At 42.2% G+C, this 21594-nt stretch overlaps 1 protein-coding gene across 1 annotated transcript; it reads left to right on the top strand.

The window, feature by feature from the left end:
- Nucleotides 1-1143: 1143 nt before the first annotated feature.
- On the top strand, nt 1144-7626 carry LOC134323214 (histone-lysine N-methyltransferase PRDM9-like). Its single transcript, XM_063004660.1, has 7 exons — nt 1144-1265; nt 3481-3556; nt 3705-3810; nt 3885-4156; nt 4365-4432; nt 4497-4690; nt 6433-7626. The coding sequence occupies exons 2-7, from the start codon at nt 3536-3538 to the stop codon at nt 7170-7172; spliced, it is 1401 nt and encodes a 466-aa protein (XP_062860730.1). The 5' UTR covers nt 1144-1265; nt 3481-3535; the 3' UTR covers nt 7173-7626.
- The last annotated feature ends 13968 nt before the right edge of the window (nt 7627-21594 follow it).

Below are 21594 nucleotides of genomic sequence, written 5' to 3'. Positions count from 1 at the left end.
TATTTTAGTGAGTACAAACATTCCTAAAATATTTATACCGTAGGAAAGCATTTTCCTCCAGTACTATACGTCGGATATGAAGACAAGACAAAACGTATTAACTATAAACGAATGTATGTGATATGAATATACAGTATATATATATATATATGAATATGAATAATAATAATAATATAGATACATTTATCATCATACATTTTCTCTTAACAGCTTCAAACAGGTCGGTTTTGCTCAGCCATCAACCAAATTCTTTTTTGTCTTTTTATCAGTTAAAACTTTTGTTTAAAATTATTTTTATGTATGAGGTTTGTTTAAATCCAATTCATTCAAATTATTCTCCTGGCCACCCAAGGAGGATGGGTCCATGTCTGCTCACCAGGGGTTTTTGGTTTGTCAACGTGGGCGGCACTGTGGCCCGGTGTGTAAAATAAATAACTATACAACTGTAACTATAACTGTATAAAGAAGCTGCTAAATAACTCTACATATACGGGTTAATAATTGTGCAGATATATATGTATGACAGTGTGTAAAGTGCAGGTGCAAACGATAAATGATAAATAATAAATCCAGTTTGTTTTCCAGGGTGTAGGTGGTATGTAGAAATGGAATGTAGAAACTTATATTTCATTTTTATGTTTTGTACCACAGTGTTATCCTGGTCAGGGGGACAGTGGGCCTGGTTTTCCTGGAATTACTGGGAGAAATGCAGTAACAAATCTCATGAGACCTTGGCCATTCGCCCCAGACACACCTAATGATGTCTGTATGTAGACACCAGACCAGCTGATAGACTGCTGGGGACCTGAACCCTGGATCCCAGCGGTAGTGGGCTAGCACATTATACTGCTATCACATCTATCTAGTAAACAACAAATAAACTAAATCTATTATAAACTATGTGGTAATCCTTCCTACACCACTGTTTACTAACTGCAGTGTTATCCTTGGTTAAGTTCAATTCTACCATGAGGTTTGATAATCAAGTATACAGCTGTCAGGTAAATAGAATTCTGCACAAGCTTAGACCACCCATGGAAAAGTGGGTTTTAAAGTCAAACCAGTATCATTTTATTTTCCAGCACAGTAGATGGCGGTATTTGGTTCGCATCCCACCAGTAAATGCTCTGTAGAGGAAGTGGAGCTGCAGCTGATGTGCTTGTTACAGCGAATCCTTCACATATAGAAATATTTCTTTATTTACAGTCACAGCTGGATCTGATGCAGTAACAGTCAGAGATGCTTCACTATGGTAAACACACAGGGTAAGATCTACTGCAGCTTAGAGCTGAGCTGCTCACAATCAGCAGCCCAAATGTATGTGTACTTTCTATATAGGGTATGATATCATTTATAGTGCAGTATATGTATGAGATAATGTATACAGTGCACTACACAGTGTATAAGTTAATGTTAATAGTGTACTGTATGAGATAATGTATATACTGCACTGCACAGTGTATGAGATCATGTATATAGTGTACTGCATAGTGTATGAGATGTATAGTGCAGTATATAATATGTGAGATAATTTATAGTGCAGTATATAATGTATGAGAATATATAGTTCATTATATAGTGTATGGGATAACATAGTGTTTGAGATAATGTATATAGTGCACTACATAGTGTATGAGATCATGTATAGAATGCACTATATAGTATGATATATGTAGTGCAGTATATCATGTATGAGATAATGTATATAGTGCACTATACGGTGTATAAAATAATATATAGTAAATGGGATAATGTACAGGGGTTGGACAAAATAACTGAAACACCTGGTTTTAGACCACAATAATTTATTAGTATGGTGTAGGGCCTCCTTTTGCGGCCAATACAGCGTCAATTCATCTTGGAAATGACATATACAAGTCCTGCACAGTGGTCAGAGGGATTTTAAGCCATTCTTCTTGCAGGATAGTGGCCAGGTCACTACGTGATGCTGGTGGAGGAAAACGTTTCCTGACTCGCTTCTCCAAAACACCCCAAAGTGGCTCAATAATATTTAGATCTGGTGACTGTGCAGGCCATGGGAGATGTTCAACTTCACTTTCATGTTCATCAAACCAATCTTTCACCAGTCTTGCTGTGTGTATTGGTGCATTGTCATCCTGATACACGGCACCGCCATTGGATGCACATGGTCCTCCAGAATGGTTCGGTAGTCCTTGGCAGTGACGCGCCCATCTAGCACAAGCATTGGGCCAAGGGAATGCCATGATATGGCAGCCCAAACCATCACTGATCCACCCCCATGCTTCACTCTGGGCATGCAACAGTCTGGGTGGTACGCTTCTTTGGGGCTTCTCCACACCGTAACTCTCCCGGATGTGGGGAAAACAGTAAAGGTGGACTCATCAGAGAACAATACATGTTTCACATTGTCCACAGCCCAAGATTTGTGCTCCTTGCATCATTGAAACCGACGTTTGGCATCGGCACGAGTGACCAAAGGTTTGGCTATAGCAGCCCGGCCGTGTATATTGACCCTGTGGAGCTCCCGACGGACAGTTCTGGTGGAAACAGGAGAGTTGAGGTGCACATTTAACTCTGCCGTGATTTGGGCAGCCGTGGTTTTATGTTTTTTGGATACGATCCGGGTTAGCACCCGAACATCCCTTTCAGACAGCTTCCTCCTGCGTCCACAGTTAATCCTGTTGGATGTGGTTTGTCCTTCTTGGTGGTATGCTGACATTACCCTGGATACCGTGGCTCTTGATACATCACAAAGACTTGCTGTCTTGGTCACAGATGCGCCAGCAAGACGTGCACCAACAATTTGTCCTCTTTTGAACTCTGGTATGTCACCCATAATGTTGTGTGCATTGCAATATTTTGAGCAAAACTGTGCTCTTACCCTGCTAATTGAACCTTCACACTCTGCTCTTACTGGTGCAATGTGCAATTAATGAAGATTGGCCACCAGACTGGTCCAATTTAGCCATGAAACCTCCCACACTAAAATGACAGGTGTTTCAGTTATTTTGTCCAACCCCTGTATAGTGCACTATATGGTGTATAAAATAATATATAGTGTATGAGATTATGTATATAGTGCACTACATAGTGTATGAGATCATGTATAGAATGCACTATATAGTATGATATATGTAGTGCAGTATATCATGTATGAGATAATGTATATAGTGCACTATACGGTGTATAAAATAATATATAGTATATGGGATAATATATAGTGCACTATATGGTGTATGAGATAATATATAGTGTATGAGTTAATGTATATAGTGCACTACATTGTGTATAAGATAAAATATATAGTGCATCATTATGACAGAACGATGCAGTCTGTAAAATAATGAATAAATTAATGTTTGTTAATTTAATAGATGTAGTTTGGCTCAATAATACTTCATAAGCATCAGTTTAGAATGATTTGTTTATCATCAGTTAAATAATATCAATTATAAATAAGATCATCTTTACCTGACGTGACTTATTATGACTTTTCAGACACTGAGACACGCGTGTGCAGAGGACATCTGATTCTGGCCACTAAAGAGAAATCATGGAGCCGTGCTCACCAGAGGTGCCCTGTTCTCCTTCCCTGTATAATATAATCAGCCTCTGGTCTCACAGCATCCTGACGAGGCTTAAAATGATTTAATTATTGTAAAAAGTTATTATTGATTTATGAATGGATTCTGTGTGTGTGTGTATGTGTGTGTGTACATTAGGAGGAAGAGAAGGTTCTGTTGAACAGCTACACTGATGGAAGCTTCCACAATGACCTGAACATTGTCTGTATTAAAGAGGAAGAAGCTGAAGATGATGAGAACCTCTGTAAGATAACAGGCTTCATTATTATTCATTCCCGGCTGCATTTTATTTATTTTTGTTCCTTTCTCTCCCTCCAGACTGTGAGGAGTGCAAATCCTTCTTCTTCAACAAGTGTGAGCTTCACGGTCCAGCTCTCTTCATCCCTGATACCTCTGTACCCACTGTGGTTCCAGACCGAGCCAGACAGACTCTTCCACCCGGTCTAGAGGTTCAGCAGTCTGGTATTCCTGGTGCAGGTCTGGGGGTGTTTAATAAGGGGGAGACCGTTCCAGTGGGTGCACACTTCGGACCCTACCAGGGAGAAGCGGTGGATAAAGAGGAAGCCGTGAACAGTGGCTACTCCTGGGTGGTGAGTGAGTTCTCTAAGTATAAGTATTAACTGCTAGCTTTTATGTCAAAATTTGAATCTGGCTTACAAAGACTTTAGTGGATCAATTCAACCATCTAACCCTACATTCAACCAGACCACTTGAAGCAACCTTTTTAATGTAGAGTGTTCTTGTGGATCATCTCAGTACCTCTGAAGCTCCTCTTCCATCTATACTTGTTTCCTCCAGATATACAGGAGTGGTCAGGGTGAGGAGTACATAGACGCCACGAGTGAGATCCATGCCAACTGGATGAGGTGAGGAACACGGTTCAAATGATCTGTGTAGACTTTTTAATTGCTCAGACTTGGTTTCTCTCAGGTACGTGAACTGTGCTCGTAACGATGATGAGCAGAATCTGACGGCGTTTCAGTATCGAGGAGGAATCTACTTCAGATGCTGTCAGTCCATCAGCCCGGGGCAGGAGCTCTTGGTTTGGTATGAAGAGAAGTACGCAGGAGAAGATCTCAGCATCACGTTCAATCACATCTGGAACAAGAAGTGCTCCACGAATGGTAACGGGACAGATGTTAGGGTTATTTAGTTTTACAGTTGAGTGGTTACATCAGTTTAGTGTTCTAATACAACTAATACAACTGTTGTCCATATTCTTACTGACTAGAAGATGAAAGGTTTAGATTCCAGGTCTCTAATATTAGTTTCTTTGCATTTAATGACAACTGGCTCTGAAAATGTAGCATCATGGACTGGAACTGAGTTTATATACGAGGATCTTCAAGAAGTTTCCTCACGTGTATATTGTGGTTATAAGCGGTGAGGGTGGAGGAGGAGTAATCACTCGTGTCTGTTCGGTTCTGTTTGGTTCTGCTCTGGTTCTGTTTTGTTCTGTTCTGTTTTGTTCTTTCTGTTTTGTTCTGTTCTGTATTAATCGCTCGTGTCTGAGAGACTGAGAGACGCTTATAGTCCGGATTTAGCTCCGGACTATAAGTTTTCCACCTTTTTGGTTCTGTTATGTTCTGTTTGGTTCTGTTCTGTTTGGTTTGCTTCTGTTCTGTTCTGCTGTATTGTGTTCTGTTTGGTTCTGTTTGGTTCTGTTCTGTTTAGTTTTGTTCTGTTCTGTTATGTTCTGTTTGGTTCTATTATGTTCTGTTTGGTACTGTTCTGTTTGGTTCTGTTTGCTTCTGTTTGGTTCTGTTCTGTTTGGTTCTGTTCTGTTTGGTTCTGTTCTGTTTGGTTATGCTTTGTTTGGTTCTGTTCTGTTTGGTTATGCTCTGGTTGGTTCTGTTTTGTTCTGTTTGCTTCTGTTTGGTTCTGTTTGGTTCTGGTATGTTTGCTTCTGTTATGTTCTGTTTGGTTCTGTTATGTTTGGTTCTGTTATGTGCTGGTTGGTTCTGTTCTGGTTGGTTCTGTTATGTTCTGTTTGCTTCTGTTCTGTTTGGTTTGCTTCTGTTTGCTTCTGTTCTGTTCTGCTGTATTGTGTTCTGTTTGGTTCTGTTCTGTTTAGTTTTGTTCTGTTCTGTTTTGTTCTGTTATGTTCTGTTTGGTTCTATTATGTTCTGTTTGGTTCTGTTTGGTTCTGTTTGCTTCTGTTCTTTTCTGTTTGGTTCTGTTCTGTTTGGTTCTGTTCTGTTCTGTTTGGTTATGCTCTGGTTGGTTCTGTTTTGTTCTGTTTGCTTCTGTTATGTTCTGTTTGGTTCTGTTCTGTTTGGTTCTGTTATGTTTGCTTCTGTTATGTTCTGTTTGGTTCTGTTATGTTTGGTTCTGTTATGTTTGCTTCTGTTATGTTCTGTTTGGTTCTGTTATGTTTGGTTCTGTTATGTTCTGTTTGCTTCTGTTCTGTTCTGTTTGGTTCTGCTCTGGTTGGTTCTGTTTGGTTCTGTTTGCTTCTGTTCTGTTCTATTTGGTTCTGTTCTGTTTTATTGTGTTCTGTTTGGTTTGGTTCTGTTTGGTTCTGTTCTGTTTGGTACTGTTCTGTAGTAATCGGGCATGTCTGGGAGATGCTTATATTCCTGATTTTGCTCCATCTGATTTCCACCTTTTTAGTTCTGTTCTGTTTGGTTTTAAATGCTTCGGAAGGGACGATGAAGAAAAGTGACGGAGTTTGTTTTGGGAATTCTTAATAAAGAGTTTAAAAAGTGCTAAAACTTTTTGAAGGACCCTGATAGTTGATGTAGTGGATTCACAGTGAGGATCAGAATCAACTAGATTGAGAAATTAAGTGGGAAAATCCAGAAAAAAACAATGTTAGCATGTTGTTACGCTGGATTTTAATAAATACTTATTTTTCCCTCTTCAGAAGGTCATAACGCTCCACTGCGAGTCTTCTCCTGCTCCTCGTGTCCGCTCTCCTACACAGCTCAGATCTTCCTCCTCAAACACATCAGGAGGTGCCACCACCAGGAGAACGTTCACCTCCCGAAACCAGAGGAGATCAAATATGAAACTGTGATGCCCACGATCAGCTTCAGCACTCAACATCCCTACGACGTTCTCAATACCCAGAATCCTCGTGGAGAACTTCAGAAGGACGTGTACCACTGCTCGGACTGTGGGAGGAGCTTCGCTCGGCGCAGTAACCTCCAGCGGCACCGGGTCATTCACACCGGGGAGAAGCCGTATCACTGCGCGGCGTGTGGGAAGAGCTTCACTCAGCAGATCCATCTCCAGGTTCACCAGCGCCTCCACACGGGCGAGAAGCCGTACCAGTGCTCCCAGTGCGGAAAGAGCTTCACTGTGAAGAACCACCTCATCAGGCACCAGCACATTCACATAGAAGAGAAGCCGTATCAGTGCCCGCAGTGTGGGAGGAGTTACGCTCACCAGAGCTATCTCCATCAGCACCAGCTTCTTCACACCAGCGAGAAGCGATACCACTGCTCCCAGTGTGGGAAACGTTTTACTAACCACAGCGGTCTCATCAACCACCAGCGCATTCACACAGGAGAGAAGCCCTATCAGTGCTCACAGTGTGGGAAGAGGTTTACTGTAAAGAATAATCTGATTAGGCATCAGGTCCTTCACGCGGGAGGAAAGTGATGCTACGTTCCACACCGGACTCTTAAAGCACCGGCGCATTCACACAGCTGATGAGACTTGTCAGTGCTAAGCTACTTGCCGAAGTGCACTTATACCAAACACTGTACATAACGTAAATGTGTTTTTAGTCAGTATGGTGGCTGTATAGCCTAGCTGTTGGGAGGTGGACATGTCAGTGTGCTCTCAGTGCTGATCAGTTGCATCTTGAAGGGTATCCGGCGTAAAAACTGTGCCAGGTGTGAAGACCAGATTAATCGTGGCGACCCTTTATATACTATGTATTTGCTATAGAAGGTAGCTGAGAGAAAGGAATACATACATTGGTCTTGACACCCTAAAAAGCATCAACAGGGGGTTATAGGTCACTATATTGTATGTACAACCCCAAATCAGAAAAAGTTGGGACAGTATGGAAAATGTAAATAAAATAAAAACACAGAGTTTCTTACATTGACTTTGACGTTTATTTGATGTCAGACAGGATGAAGCTGAGATATTTCATCTTTTATCTGCTCAACTTCATTTCATTTATTAATAAACATCCATTCCTGCATTTCAGACCTGCAACACATTCCAAAAAAAGTTGATTTGGGATTTGCATGTTCTCCCTCTACAGTGCAGAATATCATTAAACCATTCAAGGAATCAGGAGGAATTTCAGTGTGTAAAGGTGGAGGGTGCGAGCTTAATCTGAATGCTCGTGATCTTCCATCCCTCAGACGGCATCAAGAACCTCCACTCAACACTAGCTGATATAACCACATGGGTGAGGGATTAGTTTATCAAACCTTTATCAGCTCTACAATACAGAGTTACTGCACTAATCATACTTAACACTTTACTGTGCACAAAAAGAAGCCTTATGTTAACCATGTCCAGAAGCGGCGTCCACTTCTCTGGTATCAGAGCTTATTCTCTAGTAAAGTTTGATTATTTACATGCATACATAAGTAAACGAGACTTCTTCTGGACCATAAACCAGACCTGAGCTTTTATGTTGCTTGATAGCAACATGAGGACGGTGAGAACTTTCATAACGTCCAGCTTACTCAGCTTACTTCAGGTGGGGTCATGTGAGAATTCTTCATGGTGATGGTTTGATAGGTCTGGTCGACATGTCTAGACAACATGAGGCTTGAGAGTCTGTGGGAGGGAAAGACAGGATCAGTGGAGTGTTGTCAGGATGAGAATAGTGCACAACTCTTAAGTGGACCACATAATGAACCTGGTGGGACTCTTGTTTAAAGTTTACAAGGAGAAGATCTGTCAGGATGTTCCTCCAAGTTAGAAGCTAACCTAAAGCTATGGCAGTACTGGACTGGCAATCAGAGTGATACCGGTTCAAGTCCCACAACTTCAAAGAAGCCACTGTTGGGTCCCTGATCAAGGCCCTTAACCCTCAAATGTTTAAATGCTATAAATGGGTAGACCTTATCTTATTATCTTAACTTCATGTCAATTTCCACCCGCTGTGGGGACACAGGTGCAGTGTGCCGTACATGGAGTTTGTGGTGTGATTATTTATAGAGGGTTGTGATTAATAAATGATCTGTTATTTAGGTGTTGACTCTCTGTGCTGTTTGTTGGTTGCATTTCTAACTGTTGTTTAAAGTTATTTGCAGCATTTAGGAGAGGAGGAATTTTTTGTGGGAGTTACAGGCTGAAGTCCAAGATGATGCGAGATCATGTGAAATGTTTCAGTACAGATGTCTTTCGCCCCCATCTTGACTTGTTTGGATTGTGTTTTGTTTTATGGAGAATCAAATGTTAAATTGTGAACTATTTACCACAGTATTCACCAGAGTACAAACCGGATTTACAGGAACAGGAGGAGATCTGTGTGAGAGCTGGATCCTCACTGCTGCTGCTGCTGCTGCTGCTGAAGGTGAGCAGTCTAACGTGTCGGATTCTAACGTAATTCTAATATTCTAATATAATTATAACATAAATCTAATCTTTTCATCTGCAGCGTTTTATTCGGTTTTTTCTTTTATGAAATGAGAACGGACAATAAAATCTTAAACCCACTTATTTCTACAGAGATATGTATCAGATGTATCAAAGATAAATCTATTTTTAACTATAAAATAAAATAAAAGCAGTATCTATAAAACAAGGTTTGTAGGATGTGAGGGACATTAATATGTGTATATAAAAATAGTTTGACATTAATTCATCAAACCATATCAGACTTTAATAGATTTATTTATCTTTAATATACACTTATCATAAAATAAATTACAATTAAAAAAAAAAAAAAAACAAGGTTTGTAGTAAGTAGGTCAGGAACATTGTTTGTATATAAAAATAATTTTATATTAATAAATAAGATTTTACCAGACTTTAATAGATTTATTCATCTCCAATATAAGATGATCACAGATTTACTGATCTTCATCTAGAATTGATATAAAATAAATATTAACTTAAAAAAATAGGGTTTGTATTAGAGAAACATTGATGTGTTTGTATAAATTAGTTTGACATTAATTCATCAAATCATGACAAAACTTAAATGGATTTATTTCTTTGTAATAAGTAACACAGTAAATGTTTCCTACGTTTCTCTGTTAGTTTGATGACGCTGAATGTGTTAGCTGAAGTTTGAGCTTTCTTTAAATAAATACATGTCATCTTAAAATTACCATCAAATAGTTGTTGTAGTATGTTGCCTACTTTCATCTGTGTAAGACTTGGTAAAATAAATAGGTGTTCAGTGTTTTTCAATCATTTATATAGATCAGAATGTTGAATATTAAACTTTACCGCAGTGGAAAGGCTGGCAGGTTAGATTTAGTAAACACTAAATCATAATCTCCAATAATTACTCACACAGACTGGAATTATTCAGCTCATTTAACTGGTTTAAATTTGTTTAAGCAAATTTCTGCTTTAGTACCAACATAACAAATGGAGTCAGTTTTAGTATCTGGATCTAAAATAAATTTGACCAGTTATCTTTTATTCCAGCACATCAAACTACAAACAACAGCTTTACATTCAATCTGGGATTAAATAAGAAGTTACGAACAAGAAGCTATAAAAGTCACTTTACAATCAACTTTTTATTAGACTGAACATTCTGTAACAAACACTCTATAACTACAATTTAAATAAAACACACAGATTTAGAAATATTCTACACAAGAGCAGGTTTAAAGACAATCACTAAATCGTGTAAGAATAAAAAAATGCGTTTGTTTTTATAGCAGATTTGGCTCAGTTTTCATTCCCTCTGTATTGTTATTTAAGCTTGGGAGAGGTACTGAGTGGTACTGAGAGAATTAATCTTTTTGTATTTCATTTCATTTTCATGTTTTACCACTGACACTTTAATCTGGTGAGGGTCGCTGTGGGTCCGGCTGGGTGTGATGCACCGCTGACCAAAAACCAAATCACAAGGTGTTTTTTTATGGTTAAAATAACTGTAATGAGCTCAACCATCTAAATGTTCTCCTGTTTCTTTCCCCTCAGGATAAAGTCTGTGTTGTTTACTGGGTGACTGAAGGTTTTGGTTTTGCTTTTTCTGAAACAATGTCATCGGAGAAGTGTGAGAAGATCCAGATCTCTAAAATGAGTCTCCAGGAGGAGGAGCAGAGTGATATTCAGAGGTGAGAATTTGAACTGCTGACCTTCATTCATAATTTTTATGTATTGTAAATGTCCACTACATGAATGTTCATTTGTGTTTAATAACCATCAGATCCAGAGTTACAGCTCCACATGTATCTGTGTTTAGCTGGATTTTTCTCACTGTGTGGTGGTTTCACAGTGTTACAGCTTCTGAGCTTCTCCAGGAGCAAAGTTTAACATGGATTACTGTACTAAAATAACAACACAGGACCATTAAGATTCTCTCAGTTTTTAATGGTTATAAGTGCTCTGTACTGCTGAAATTCCTCACTCATTGTGTTAGTAAAATTAAGTTAGGGTGACCATACGTTCTCTTTTTCCCAAACCTCCTCTTTTTGGACCTAAAAATGCGTCAGGCCGAGATTTCTAAATCACCAATTTGGCTTTCTCTTAAAAATACCCAAGCGTAAATAAAATTTATAGACAAATTACAGAAAAAAATCAGTGTTTTTGTCTGGATGGGTATCCTTTGGAAGCAGAATGAACGACCTGCAAAGCTGACATGTACGTGTCAGTGTCAGCAGAGCACAAAACTGCAGCTAACGGAGAGAGTTTGTCAGGTAAAGAGCGGCTAACACAGAAGACGATGTTAGTGCTGCAGAGGGAGTTTTTGCATTTAACACCACAAAGCATCACAGCAGCTACAGATGGATGGACTGCAGCACGTCGGCCTTGTTAAACAGTTTATCCCTGACTCTGTATCACAATACATGTTTTCACATACTCGTACTAAGATAGCGATGATCGTTAATGCAGTGATAGTGCCACATTCTGTCCAAACAGCTCTACTGGTGATCTATTTTATTTGCTGTTATTATTGTTTAGGGTTAAACGCTAAATTAAAAGTAATAAGATTATATGACCATAAATGCCATAAATGAGCTCAACCTCCTTGCATAAACCCATTCTTCTACTGGTCAGCATGGGGAATGAAAAATATTTACCCAGTAAAATGGAGTTGCCTTGGTACCAGCAGAAATATCTGGAGTGTAGCCTAATGCTAGCTAGATGGGTGTGTGCATTCTCCTGCCTCCTCAAGTCCACAATCAACTCCTTGGTCTTGCTGACATTTAGAGAAAGATTATTGTCCTGGCACCAGTGCATCAGGAAGCTGACCTCCTCTCTGTAGGCTGTATTGTCGTCATTTGAGATCAGGCCTATGATCATCGTGTCATCTGCAAATTTGACATTTTGAGCTGTAACTGGCGGTGGAGTCATGTGTGTACAGGCAGTAGAGGAGGGGATTCAGAACACAGCCCTGAGGAGCTCCAGTGTTGAGGGTCAGTGAGGAGGAGGTGATGCTGCCAATTCTAACCACCTGGTGTCGATTAGATAGGAGGTTCAGGATCCAGCTGCACAGAGAACTGTTCAGACCCAGATCGTGGAGCTTAATGTTCAGTCTCGAAGGAACAATGGTGTTGAAAGCTGAGCTGTAGTCTCCAAACAGCATTCTCACATATGTGTCCTACTTGTCCAGGTGAGATAGAGCCGTGTGTGGTGTCAGAGAGTCCAGGGTTAAAGATTCTCTCAAAACACTTGCTTATGATAGAGGTCAGAGCAACTGGGCACCAGTCATTTAAGCAGGTAGTACTGGCAGTCTTTGGAATGTGGACAGTGGTGGCCAGTTTAAAGCATGCTGGTTCAACTGAGAGAAATAGAGAAGTTAAAACTGTCTGTAAACACTCCTGCTAGCGATGCACCTCCCTGATAGGAGGCAGTGCTTGTTTCAGTTTGCAGAAGAAGGATGGAGTGATCCGATTTGCCAAACAAAGAATGGGGCTTTGTATGTACTGTGGAAGGAAGTGTAACAAAGGTCCACTGTGGAAGGTTTCTGTGAGTTACATGTGATGTGCTGGGAAATATTTCAGCATTTTTTGCTTTTAAAGTCTCCAGCAACAGTGAAGACACCCTCTGTGTCCTGTGTTCAATTGAGTTTGTTGTCCAGGGATTGAACGTCCCACACCACACCATGTTCTACCAACCACCACACCAACCACACCATGTTCTACCATCCTCACCATGTTCTACCATCCACACCATGTTCTACCATCCTCACCATGTTCTACCATTCACACCATGTTCTACCATCCTCACCATGTTCTACCATTCACACCATGTTCTACCATCCTCACCATGTTCTACCATCCTCACCATGTTCTACCAACCACACCATGTTCCAACCACACCATGTTCTACCATCCTCACCATGTTCTACCATTCACACCATGTTCTACCATCCTCACCATGTTCTACCATTCACACCATGTTCTACCATCCTCACCATGTTCTACCATCCTCACCATGTTCTACCAACCACACCATGTTCTACCATCCTCACCATGTTCTACCATCCACACCATGTTCTACCAACCACACCATGTTCTACCATCCTCACCATGTTCTACCATTCACACCATGTTCTACCATCCACACCATGTTCTACCAACCACACCATGTTCTACCATCCTCACCATGTTCTACCATCCACACCATGTTCTACCCTCCACACCATGTTCTACCATCCACACCATGTTCTAGCAACCACCACACCATGTTCTACCATCCACACCATGTTCTACCATCCTCACCATGTTCCACCAACCACACCATGTTCTACCATCCTCACCATGTTCTACCATCCACACCATGTTCTACCATCCTCACCATGTTCTACCATTCACACCATGTTCTACCATCCTCACCATGTTCTACCATCCTCACCATGTTCTACCATCCTCACCATGTTCTACCAACCACACCATGTTCTACCATCCTCACCATGTTCTACCATCCACACCATGTTCTACCAACCACACCATGTTCTACCATCCTCACCATGTTCTACCATCCACACCATGTTCTACCATCCTCACCATGTTCTACCAACCACACCATGTTCTACCATCCTCACCATGTTCTACCATCCACACCATGTTCTACCAACCACACCATGTTCTACCATCCTCACCATGTTCTACCATCCACACCATGTTCTACCATCCTCACCATGTTCTACCAACCACACCATGTTCTACCATCCTCACCATGTTCTACTAACCACCACACCATGTTCTACCATCCACACCATGTTCTACCATCCTCACCATGTTCTACCATTCACACCATGTTCTACCATCCACACCATGTTCTACCATCCACACCATGTTCTACCATCCTCACCATGTTCTACCAACCACACCATGTTCTACCATCCTCACCATGTTCTACTAACCACCACACCATGTTCTACCATCCACACCATGTTCTACCATCCTCACCATGTTCTACCATTCACACCATGTTCTACCATCCTCACCATGTTCTACCATTCACACCATGTTCTACCATCCTCACCATGTTCTACCATCCTCACCATGTTCTACCAACCACACCATGTTCCAACCACACCATGTTCTACCATCCTCACCATGTTCTACCATTCACACCATGTTCTACCATCCTCACCATGTTCTACCATTCACACCATGTTCTACCATCCTCACCATGTTCTACCATCCTCACCATGTTCTACCAACCACACCATGTTCTACCATCCTCACCATGTTCTACCATCCACACCATGTTCTACCAACCACACCATGTTCTACCATCCTCACCATGTTCTACCATTCACACCATGTTCTACCATCCACACCATGTTCTACCAACCACACCATGTTCTACCATCCTCACCATGTTCTACCATCCACACCATGTTCTACCCTCCACACCATGTTCTACCATCCACACCATGTTCTAGCAACCACCACACCATGTTCTACCATCCACACCATGTTCTACCATCCTCACCATGTTCCACCAACCACACCATGTTCTACCATCCTCACCATGTTCTACCATCCACACCATGTTCTACCATCCTCACCATGTTCTACCATTCACACCATGTTCTACCATCCTCACCATGTTCTACCATCCTCACCATGTTCTACCATCCTCACCATGTTCTACCAACCACACCATGTTCTACCATCCTCACCATGTTCTACCATCCACACCATGTTCTACCAACCACACCATGTTCTACCATCCTCACCATGTTCTACCATCCACACCATGTTCTACCATCCTCACCATGTTCTACCAACCACACCATGTTCTACCATCCTCACCATGTTCTACCATCCACACCATGTTCTACCAACCACACCATGTTCTACCATCCTCACCATGTTCTACCATCCTCACCATGTTCTACCATTCACACCATGTTCTACCATCCTCACCATGTTCTACCATCCTCACCATGTTCTACCATCCTCACCATGTTCTACCAACCACACCATGTTCTACCATCCTCACCATGTTCTACCATCCACACCATGTTCTACCAACCACACCATGTTCTACCATCCTCACCATGTTCTACCATTCACACCATGTTCTACCATCCACACCATGTTCTACCAACCACACCATGTTCTACCATCCTCACCATGTTCTACCATCCACACCATGTTCTACCCTCCACACCATGTTCTACCATCCACACCATGTTCTAGCAACCACCACACCATGTTCTACCATCCACACCATGTTCTACCATCCTCACCATGTTCCACCAACCACACCATGTTCTACCATCCTCACCATGTTCTACCATCCACACCATGTTCTACCATCCTCACCATGTTCTACCATCCTTACCATGTTCTACCATCCACACCATGTTCTACCATCCTCACCATGTTCTACCATCCTCACCATGTTCTACCATCCACACCATGTTCTACCATCCTCACCATGTTCTACCATCCTCACCATGTTCTACCAACCACACCATGTTCTACCATCCTCACCATGTTCTACCATCCACACCATGTTCTACCAACCACACCATGTTCTACCATCCTCACCATGTTCTACCAACCACACCATGTTCTACCATCCTCACCATGTTCTACCATTCACACCATGTTCTACCATCCTCACCATGTTCTACCATTCACACCATGTTCTACCATCCACACCATGTTCTACCAACCACACCATGTTCTACCATCCTCACCATGTTCTACCATCCACACCATGTTCTACCAACCACACCATGTTCTACCATCCTCACCATGTTCTACCATTCACACCATGTTCTACCAACCACACCATGTTCTACCATCCTCACCATGTTCTACCATTCACACCATGTTCTACCATCCTCACCATGTTCTACCATCCACACCATGTTCTACCAACCACACCATGTTCTACCATCCTCACCATGTTCTACCATTCACACCATGTTCTACCAACCACACCATGTTCTACCATCCTCACCATGTTCTACCATTCACACCATGTTGTACCATCCTCACCATGTTCTACCATTCACACCATGTTCTACCATCCTCACCATGTTCTACCATTCACACCATGTTGTACCATCCTCACCATGTTCTACCATCCTCACCATGTTCTACCATCCTCACCTTGTTCTACCATCCACACCATGTTCTACCATTCACACCATGTTGTATGTACTGTGGAAGGAAGTGTAACAAAGGTCCACTGTGGAAGGTTTCTGTGAGTTACATGTGATGTGCTGGGAAATATTTCAGCATTTTTTGCTTTTAAAGTCTCCAGCAACAGTGAAGGCGGCCTCTGTGTCCTGTGTTCAGTTGAGTTTGTTGTCCAGGGATTGAACGTCCCACACCACACCATGTTCTACCAACCACCACACCAACCACACCATGTTCTACCATCCTCACCATGTTCTACCATCCACACCATGTTCTACCAACCACACCATGTTCTACCATCCTCACCATGTTCTACCATCCACACCATGTTCTACCATCCTCACCATGTTCTACCAACCACACCATGTTCTACCATCCTCACCATGTTCTACTAACCACCACACCATGTTCTACCATCCACACCATGTTCTACCATCCTCACCATGTTCTACCATTCACACCATGTTCTACCATCCTCACCATGTTCTACCATTCACACCATGTTCTACCATCCTCACCATGTTCTACCATCCTCACCATGTTCTACCAACCACACCATGTTCTACCATCCTCACCATGTTCTACCATTCACACCATGTTCTACCATCCTCACCATGTTCTACCATCCTCACCATGTTCTACCATCCACACCATGTTCTACCATCCTCACCATGTTCTACCAACCACACCATGTTCTACCAACCACACCATGTTCTACCATCCTCACCATGTTCTACCATCCACACCATGTTCTACCATCCTCACCATGTTCTACCAACCACACCATGTTCTACCATCCTCACCATGTTCTACCATCCACACCATGTTCTACCAACCACACCATGTTCTACCATCCTCACCATGTTCTACCATTCACACCATGTTCTACCATCCTCACCATGTTCTACCATTCACACCATGTTCTACCATCCTCACCATGTTCTACCATCCTCACCATGTTCTACCAACCACACCATGTTCTACCATCCTCACCATGTTCTACCATCCACACCATGTTCTACCAACCACACCATGTTCTACCATCCTCACCATGTTCTACCATTCACACCATGTTCTACCATCCACACCATGTTCTACCAACCACACCATGTTCTACCATCCTCACCATGTTCTACCATCCACACCATGTTCTACCCTCCACACCATGTTCTACCATCCACACCATGTTCTAGCAACCACCACACCATGTTCTACCATCCACACCATGTTCTACCATCCTCACCATGTTCCACCAACCACACCATGTTCTACCATCCTCACCATGTTCTACCATCCACACCATGTTCTACCATCCTCACCATGTTCTACCATTCACACCATGTTCTACCATCCTCACCATGTTCTACCATCCTCACCATGTTCTACCATCCTCACCATGTTCTACCAACCACACCATGTTCTACCATCCTCACCATGTTCTACCATCCACACCATGTTCTACCAACCACACCATGTTCTACCATCCTCACCATGTTCTACCATCCACACCATGTTCTACCATCCTCACCATGTTCTACCAACCACACCATGTTCTACCATCCTCACCATGTTCTACCATCCACACCATGTTCTACCAACCACACCATGTTCTACCATCCTCACCATGTTCTACCATTCACACCATGTTCTACCATCCTCACCATGTTCTACCATTCACACCATGTTCTACCATCCTCACCATGTTCTACCATCCTCACCATGTTCTACCAACCACACCATGTTCTACCATCCTCACCATGTTCTACCATCCACACCATGTTCTACCAACCACACCATGTTCTACCATCCTCACCATGTTCTACCATTCACACCATGTTCTACCATCCACACCATGTTCTACCAACCACACCATGTTCTACCATCCTCACCATGTTCTACCATCCACACCATGTTCTACCCTCCACACCATGTTCTACCATCCACACCATGTTCTAGCAACCACCACACCATGTTCTACCATCCACACCATGTTCTACCATCCTCACCATGTTCCACCAACCACACCATGTTCTACCATCCTCACCATGTTCTACCATCCACACCATGTTCTACCATCCTCACCATGTTCTACCATCCTTACCATGTTCTACCATCCACACCATGTTCTACCATCCTCACCATGTTCTACCATCCACACCATGTTCTACCATCCTCACCATGTTCTACCATCCTCACCATGTTCTACCAACCACACCATGTTCTACCATCCTCACCATGTTCTACCATCCACACCATGTTCTACCAACCACACCATGTTCTACCATCCTCACCATGTTCTACCAACCACACCATGTTCTACCATCCTCACCATGTTCTACCATTCACACCATGTTCTACCATCCTCACCATGTTCTACCATTCACACCATGTTCTACCATCCACACCATGTTCTACCAACCACACCATGTTCTACCATCCTCACCATGTTCTACCATCCACACCATGTTCTACCAACCACACCATGTTCTACCATCCTCACCATGTTCTACCATTCACACCATGTTCTACCAACCACACCATGTTCTACCATCCTCACCATGTTCTACCATTCACACCATGTTCTACCATCCTCACCATGTTCTACCATCCACACCATGTTCTACCAACCACACCATGTTCTACCATCCTCACCATGTTCTACCATTCACACCATGTTCTACCAACCACACCATGTTCTACCATCCTCACCATGTTCTACCATTCACACCATGTTGTACCATCCTCACCATGTTCTACCATTCACACCATGTTCTACCATCCTCACCATGTTCTACCATTCACACCATGTTGTACCATCCTCACCATGTTCTACCATCCTCACCATGTTCTACCATCCTCACCTTGTTCTACCATCCACACCATGTTCTACCATTCACACCATGTTGTATGCACTGTGGAAGGAAGTGTAACAAAGGTCCTTTGTGTAAGTTTTCTGTGAGTTACATGTGATGTGATGGAAAATATTTCAGCAATGTTTGCTGTTAAAGTCTCCAGCAACAATAAAGACGTCCTCTGTGTCCTGTGTTCAGTTGAGATTGTTGTCCAGTGATTGAACGTATGCCAGCAGTATTCTGGGGATTGGAGGGGGTGGTTAGCATGCCAGTGTCTGTCTGTCATAGATGAAGGTGCGACATTCAGTCAGAAAAAAGTTTTGAGATATAGAGATGAAACAAAAAACTACAAACGCTGGAGGCAGCTCACAACAAAGCAGAACACTTGGTGTGTTGGCATGCCATACAAGAGACAATAAAACACTGGACTTGTTTTATGCTCACCATCCTTCTCCTCATTGGGCAAGTCTGACCATAACCTGGTGCTAGGGTGGCCACATTCATAGTCACAAAAAGGAGGACATTACACCCCAAAAGGAGGACGTCACACCAGGAACAGGAGGACACGATACTGCAACACACAGAATGAAACCAGAACCCATATAACAGAGTTTTTGACCAATTTAAGCAAGAATTCTATAACAAATTAAAGTTTTACTCACCACATTTTGGCATTTTCACAGCGTTCCTGAGCACGAGAGCTGACTAATTGACTCAGGTAGAGGTGTATGCAGAACAGAGCGAGCGAGTGAAATTCAACCACCCAATCACAGACTAGCATTTAGAAGGGTCAGCCCATGATAGGTAGCACTATAAGCAGTCAAATGAGGCTGTTAAACCAATGAAATGCAAAGCATTTGTTTTGACATGTACCTGAACCAATGACAGATAATATTGATCAGAAATGTAACCAGTTCACTCCAAAAGGAGGATTTTTAAGTGTCCATCCTAGCGTTGCACGGGCGGAGGACTGGCAGCTGAAAAACCGGACTGTCCGACCTAAAGCCGGATGGCTGGCCACCCTACCTGGTGCACCACCTGTCTGTTTACAAACCTGTTGTTCACAAACATCTAGCCAGTTTACAGAATGTGAGAAGCTGGTGTAGTAGCAAAAAATGTTTTTTGTGATATTAACCAGACCAGACCAGTTTGCCTTAGGAATTAAGAATACCTTTTATTTTTAAGAATGTAACGCCAGCGTGAAGGTTTCAGAACAATCTGAAGCAGACCTTCCATTTACTGTTAACACTTGATGTCTTTTATAGTTCAGGAACACCTTTCAACATGAAAATCCATACAGTCCGTGGTGTAATCCCATCGGCTAATTCCCTATGCATTGTTTAAAGGAATCAAGAGACCCCCCCAGGGTGAAACAGATGTAAAACTTTAGAAATGAGCCCAGTTGTGAATTTCAGACCCCACCCTGGGTGAATCATGTTCCTGTTGTTATCTCCAGACGTAAACTTCAGTTGTGCCTTCCAGTTAGTATCTGAATCCCCCCATACACATCACAACAAATACAACAATTTAAAATAACACCAGTTAATACAAATATATATATACACAAATTATTATATACTTAAAATTCCACCACACTGGTTTGATGAGGCTCACGAGGCTCTGAAAGAATGTTTTGACATAACAGACTGGGAGGTTCTTCAAGAACCACATAGTATGGACGTCACCAGCCTCACTAACTGCATCACAGACTATACACATTGTTGTGTGGAGAACATTGTACCAACCAGGAGAGTACTGTATTTTACACTAGTTCTGAGATACTCCAGATCCCAGGGTTCTTCTAAATAATAACAGGAGGAAATGAGGAACTGAGGTGGAGAATCATGAAGTAATTATATAGAAAAAGGATGGAGGACCAGTTTAGACAGAACAATGTTAGTGGAGTCTGGAGGGGCCTTAAAACCATCTACAGTGGGCTAATGACCTTAAAACCTTCTTCAACAGATTTGATCAGGAACCCCCCATACACAGACCATCTCACACAGCTAGTCCCCACTTTTACTTCAGCACCCAGTCCTGAAGACAATCAGTCTTCTGCTGCTGGAGACCCCGAGTCCAAGGAGGGTGTAATTTGTGTATAAAACACCATGTTCTACCATCCTCACCATGTTCTACCATCCACACCATGTTCTACCATCCACACCATGTCCTACTTCTGAACTAAATACTAGATACTGATGAATGCTAAGTTCCTAACATATCTTCTCTTTGTGGTATCTAGTGAGGGTGAAGACAGACCCCCCTCTCCAGCTCCCACTGGTGTATCCATGAAGAGTGACCGGTCAATGCCCGAACCGCTCACCTTTAAAGCTGGAACAGCATCACAGAGAAGGTACTGATTTATCTTCTCATGATCTTCACCAAGTTCATCCACACCATGTACTACAATCCTCACCATGTTCCACCATCCACACCATGTTCTACCAACCACACCATATT

Source organism: Trichomycterus rosablanca, chromosome 11 (genome assembly GCF_030014385.1).
Source record: "Trichomycterus rosablanca isolate fTriRos1 chromosome 11, fTriRos1.hap1, whole genome shotgun sequence".
Lineage (NCBI taxonomy): Eukaryota > Metazoa > Chordata > Actinopteri > Siluriformes > Trichomycteridae > Trichomycterus > Trichomycterus rosablanca.
Note: the sequence above shows the minus strand (reverse complement) of the source record. Positions and strands in the feature narration are given on the sequence as shown.